The following is a 6,150-nucleotide window of genomic DNA, read 5'->3' as shown; positions in this document are numbered from 1 at the left end:
ACGCAACTCGAGTCGAACTAAAAGGTATAACCCGTGAAAGATTTAAATGTTATTTTAAATTAACAATATATATGCATCTCCGCGTTTCTCTATGGAATTGTCGACTTTTAAAAATTTAACGCAAAATCAACGTGTATGAAAAATACCCCAAATATTTAGCGTTTTTTTTAAAAGAATCCGTTTTGCGTATAGTTAGTGACGTTGTGTTCGTAAAATTATTTTGAGATTTAACGATGATGCCGGAAAAATTTAACTCGTTGCGAGCGAGAAGATATGACCTGTTGAATATTTGGGTGGAGTTTATTTAAGATTTTTTATGAAAATATTGATTTGGCACTTTACCCCCTGTTTGGGGGCCGATTTTAATGTTTGAACAAAGTGGAGGGGGGGGGGGGGGGTGTTTGCAAAGTGGAAGCTAGTAAAAAAAAAGGGTGAAGTGACGAAAATACCCCTGGTACTATTCATCATTTTTGTCTAATAGTTAATATGGTAATGTTTTTATAAGTTGATTAAAATTAAATGTACATGAGTAAGTTAGTTTCATATTATAGTAAAAACGGTGACATTTGTTATATTACAAATCAATTCTTATTTTTTTTTCCAAATAACGATAACAATAAAATAAAGTCTTTTCATTAATAGATGAAAAAACGAACAAATATACAATCGAATCAAAAGCATTTCAAAGCTCGAAAGCATTAAACTTGATGAAGTAGGTGCTAATGTGTTAATGTTACTAGGAAAAATGTTAAAGAAAATAAATTAGGACATGCCATATGGATTAACATATGGATTAATACTAACCGTAAGCATGTTTGAAGTTGTCTGTCATTTATGTATCGGCTAAGATATGATGGTAACTCATTAGAAATAGGGAATTTAATAAATTTACTATTTACATTGTGCCAGAATTAATAAATTGTATAGCCCAACAACATCTATAGTTTCTATTAAAATGCTAAAATGATGATGTCATTATTAGACTAATTTCTTTGTAAAGAAAAAATTAAAAATAAAAAGAAAAAAATCTAAGCATAGTGGATGATGTCATTAATCTAAATAATTTTAAATTAAAATCAAATCTTATTAATTAATTATTATTATTATTATTATCAAATCTTATTAATAATTATTTTAATCATTAAAATTAAATAATTTTGAATTATTTTAATTAATTATTTTGAATTGAGTACGAAAAGGTATAAAATCTAGGCAGAAGGAAATTAATTCTAAATTTATATTTTAATTTACACTTTTAAAATAAAATGACAATCAATCAATATTATCTCATATGATTGGATGTGGATTGTTTAATATGCATTTTAGGTGTTTGATAAAATGCTCAGCTCACGAGTTTCTTAGTCGGATTCTATGATTCCGCGGGACATTAGACTAAATAACTTTAGCATTTACGTTCACTTAATACCTAAATCATATTATTAAACTGTTTCGTTTAAACAAACCCGTGATTCCACGGGTCATTTCACTAGTGTTTAACATATAAACCTAAGAGTCCATTCTTTTCTAAAACCAATTAGTGATAGAGGGACTTCCCCTTAGACTTATATGCCTACATTTGTTTTGTCTCATGGCCGATGTGAGATAATATTCCAACATTACTGTACTTCCCGTACTGCTGTTAAAAAAAATGAAGGGAATCAAAACAGATATCATGCAAGACACTACAACAAACCAACACTAACTTTTCAATTTTACTTCCTAAATATATATTTTTTTTCTTTCTAACTTCTGATTAAGCATGGAGATACATGATGATTTAAACATTTATTAATGGGTTGATTTTAGGGAGGTATTAGGTCAAAAATGGGCTGATTAATGCAATGGTGGGTCAAGAATGATAAGTATCACTTGGGCTAGTTATGGGGCCGAGTCCCCTCCCGTTTTTCTCCAGCTATGCTAACGGATTGAGTGATTGACTTTGGGTTGACATTCATTTTCTTTGCATCTCGTTTATTCAGAATTAATAGTAGTAATTAAAAATTGGGATTTCGCTAACGATGGTTTTAAAGACTGTCGTCAACACGCTTCAAAGTGTTGGGCAATTCGTTAACTGCCATTTAAAAATGAATATATAACTGTCATGTACAATTATATAATACACGTTGACGACAATTATAAGAATTGTCGTTAACAAAATCCTAAATATTAATATATTTTCTAAATGACTAATGTTCCAAGCAAGATAAACAACAACGTTATTATTAGAATAATATAAATAATATATATTATAATTATATATGTGCTCGAAAGAATGATTCAAAAGCGTAAGCAACGAAATTTCTCTTCCACTTTATTTTAATTTTTGTGATATGTATGTCTTCTTTTAAATGGCAAATTACACATCCATCACGAATTTATTCATGAATGTGACCACGATGGAGCTTAAACCCCCAACCATTTTGATTGAAATGTTTATTGAATACCGCTAAACTATAAGCTCTACAATTTGTGATACGTATGTCTAAGAATAATATAATCAAATCAAGTCATTGACAAGTAACTAAATAAATTGAACTTCTTTTAGAATACAAGGTTGCTTAAAGGGCGAGACAACAACCATATCACATTCGGATGAGATGTTTCTTGTATTTGAATCGATAAAGTTGCTTTTAATATGGTCATTCATACTCACTTTATACAGAAGTGTCAATATCAACAAATGAGCAATTTTTAATCAACCATTACAACAACTAGTTTGTTTAGTAGCACTCACCTCATCAACAACATAAATAATTTCTTTTTTTCCTTCTATAACTTTCTTTGTTTCTTCATTTTCTTTAGCTTCAAGACTTTTCTGACTTGCAATTTCAAAAACTTTTGTGATCATTTGAAGAAATGCATCTTCTACATTCAAATTATCCTTTGCAGATGTTTCCATAAAACATAAATCTTCTAATTGGGCAAGACTTTGACCATCTTCGATTTTGACCTCTCTCGAATCAACCAAATCCGATTTATTGCCAACAAGAACAATTACCATGTCGCGATTGCCATATTCTCTAAGCTCGTGTAACCATTTCCTCAAGTTCTCAAATGTCACCCTTCGTGTTACGTCGTAGACCAACAATGCGCCCAATGCCCCACGATAATATGAGCTAGTTATCGCTCTGAATCTGATATCGTAATTATATAATAATCACGTGTTAACAACGTGAATAAATCATTGAAAATGTAACCCATGAATTGATAGTCAAGAAAACTATTTCTCCGTAATTTAATCAATAAAAATACAATCATTTCATTCACTAATGTTCATATACTATCCATAAACCAAAGCTTTTAAAATGCTAAACATAGTAAATGTGTCATTCATGACTTAATATTTTAGGTTCTGTAGTTAATACGAAAACTACTTATTCATGTATACCTATAATTAAGTATAACCATCTACTGTAAACTACTTCCCCGAAGGAAATCCGGACCAGTCCGAGAGCATAGCCGGTAAAAACCCCCTCCCTGCCGCCCCGCACTAAGCGAAAGGCGACAAGCTAGGTGGATACTTCAGGTCAGGGATAACCTTGAGAGGAATGTTGCAGCCAGCGGTGTAGAACTCCTGTCCTTTCGTTAAGAGAGACATGCACTACCAGCTGAGCTACAACTCAATGTTTACTATACTATTTAAGTGTAACTTAATCAAATGATTCAAATCAATTTATTATTATAAAGTCTGGAACTGATGAATACTATATTATTTTCTGATTATGATTTGCTTGAATATGATAAGGTGGACTCTCTTGCATATTTCTTTATTTGTTTTACTTTTCTCATAAAAGAAAAAAGAAATTTTCATGAAAACGAATATATTTAGATTAGAAATAGTGTTTATAAAATCATGACTTTCAGAACTAAAAAATACATTTATAAAAAAAGTCTTTTATTATAATATTCAAAGAAATATAATTTTGTATACATTAAGAATTTATTAACTATTTTCTTTTACAGAAAAACAACTTTATTATATGAAAATAATGATTTTCATTTTTTAAAATGTAATATATTTTAAGAAAATGAAATAGAAGAGAACTCTAAAACCAAAAGGTTTATGAGCTAGCGGCATCAAAAAGTTCATTAACCATGAGCTTATGAGTTTCAATCCGGTTGTAAAAAAAAAAAAAAAAAAAAAAAAAAAAAAAAAAAAAAAAAAAACCTCTAAATCTAAAAAGAAAAACCAAGAATAATTAATTCTCGCAGTGTGCAAATGTGCAATAAGTCCCGTATAGTAGTAAACATGCTCTGATGCTCATGAGTTACCCTTTTGTTAACTAATCTTTTCTTACAAAGGAATAACATTATAGTGATATACATAATTAGTCTTTTGGGGCTACCTTTAAAGTTCTTATGTGACAATTTGTGTTTATGTTATACTTTTAGTATTAATATAAGTTATATCAATGAAAATATATTTAAAATTCACTGTACGATCATTTTTTTTTTTGTTTGTGTTGAAAAATAAGACTTTCACATGTCAAAACATAATACTTATAAAAGGATATAGAGGTAGTAACAGTTATCATATGTACCTTTCTTGACCCGCGGTGTCCCATATCTGAGCTTTAACAATCTTATCTCTGATTTTAATATTTCGATAAGCAAATTCAACACCAATTGTGGGCTTGGAATCAAGATGAAACTCATCTTTTGCAAACCTCGACAAAAGATTTGATTTCCCAACTGCAGAATCTCCTATCAAAACTGTCTTAAACAAGTAATCGCAATCTTCTTCGAAAAAACTACTACCCATATCTTTAATTTCTATTTCAATGTCAAATATAATAATATAACGGAGGAAATATTTTGAAGAAGAAGAAGAAGAAAAACTTAACACGTATAGTCCTATATATGAACCAGTTAGAGCTTAAGGTGTTTATAGTAATGGTAAAGTGTTAAACATTGACATGTGAGAAAGACATATACGGATGATTGTTGTTGTCGATCGTTTCTTTGTTTTTGTCAAAGGCATGCTGTTTTAATCAATGAATGGTTAGGCTTGGTGGACCCTACTTTTTAATCCAATTACTAATTCCCCTTTTAAGAGATATTATGATTATGATAAGGTTAGGTATTTTTAATTCCTAGAGTTTATGATGATCGATAATATTGATTTTATTCGTTTTTTTGTCTTCGTCATCTAATCTTTCTTTTTATGTCATATATCTAGAATTTTATTGAGTTAATGGTTGAAAGTTTATATATAGCTTTATACTTATTGTTGGATTATAGTAATATGTTGCTTTATACTTATGGTTGAAAGTTTATATATAGTTTTCTTTTTTTAAAATTTTATTCAAGAAAAGGTTTGAAAAGGTTTCGTGATAAGATTTTCTAAAATTTTATAGATTTCTCCGAAAATAATTTTATCACTTTATATACTCTTGTGTTGTAGTTCGAGTGATAGTGATCTAACATTTTTTGTTAAAGGTTAGATAATCAACTCTCAAAAATTACAACATCGCACGCAAGGTTATTCTATGCCCTTGAAATTCACCCTGATTGGGTCCATGCATATGTTTGTATTATTTCGTTTAAATTATTTGGTTGGTTTAGTTATTCATTTATTGTTTGTGGGTGTAACCCTCGATTAAATAAAATATTGTTTGGGTTGACTTTTGTTAACAAATATATATATATATATATATATATATATATATATATATATATATATATATATATATATATGTGTGTGTGTGTGTGTGTGTGTGTGTGTGTGTGTGTGTGTGTGTGTGTGTGTGTGTGTGTGTAGGGGCAGGATCAATGGGGAAGTAATCAATCGGGGGAAGTGGAGGGAAGCAAAAAAAAATTCGTTTTTTGAAAAAACTTTGTTCACGAACATTATAGATTGGATGAAAATAAAAACATTTAGAAAAAACACTTCTTGATGAATGTTATTATTTTGGCGGAAAAACGATCGACAAAAATAACATTCAAGATAATATTGTTCGTGAAGAATGTTAACGTTTTTTTTTCCCCCATGTTTTGTGAAGTAAAATTTAGCCCGATTTAGAGTTTAGGGTTTAGGGTTTAGGGTTTGGTGTTTTGGGTTTATTTCATAAACCCAAAACACCAAACCCTAAACCCTAAACCCTAAACTCTAAACCGTTCGTGTTAAAAACTCAATCTAAATCCTAAATC

General features: G+C 29.6%; 1 protein-coding gene across 1 annotated transcript; it reads right to left on the bottom strand.

Annotated features, from left to right (window-relative positions):
* Positions 1 to 2,587: 2,587 nt before the first annotated feature.
* On the bottom strand, positions 2,588 to 4,858 carry LOC139840306 (ras-related protein RABA6a-like). Its single transcript, XM_071830570.1, has 2 exons — positions 4,542 to 4,858; positions 2,588 to 3,134 (listed from the first exon to the last, which is right to left on the bottom strand). The coding sequence occupies exons 1-2, from the start codon at positions 4,760 to 4,762 to the stop codon at positions 2,696 to 2,698; spliced, it is 660 nt and encodes a 219-aa protein (XP_071686671.1). The 5' UTR covers positions 4,763 to 4,858; the 3' UTR covers positions 2,588 to 2,695.
* Positions 4,859 to 6,150: the final 1,292 nt, after the last annotated feature.

Source organism: Rutidosis leptorrhynchoides, chromosome 4 (genome assembly GCF_046630445.1).
Source record: "Rutidosis leptorrhynchoides isolate AG116_Rl617_1_P2 chromosome 4, CSIRO_AGI_Rlap_v1, whole genome shotgun sequence".
Classification (NCBI taxonomy): domain Eukaryota; kingdom Viridiplantae; phylum Streptophyta; class Magnoliopsida; order Asterales; family Asteraceae; genus Rutidosis; species Rutidosis leptorrhynchoides.
This window is presented reverse-complemented; position numbering and strand designations above follow the sequence as displayed.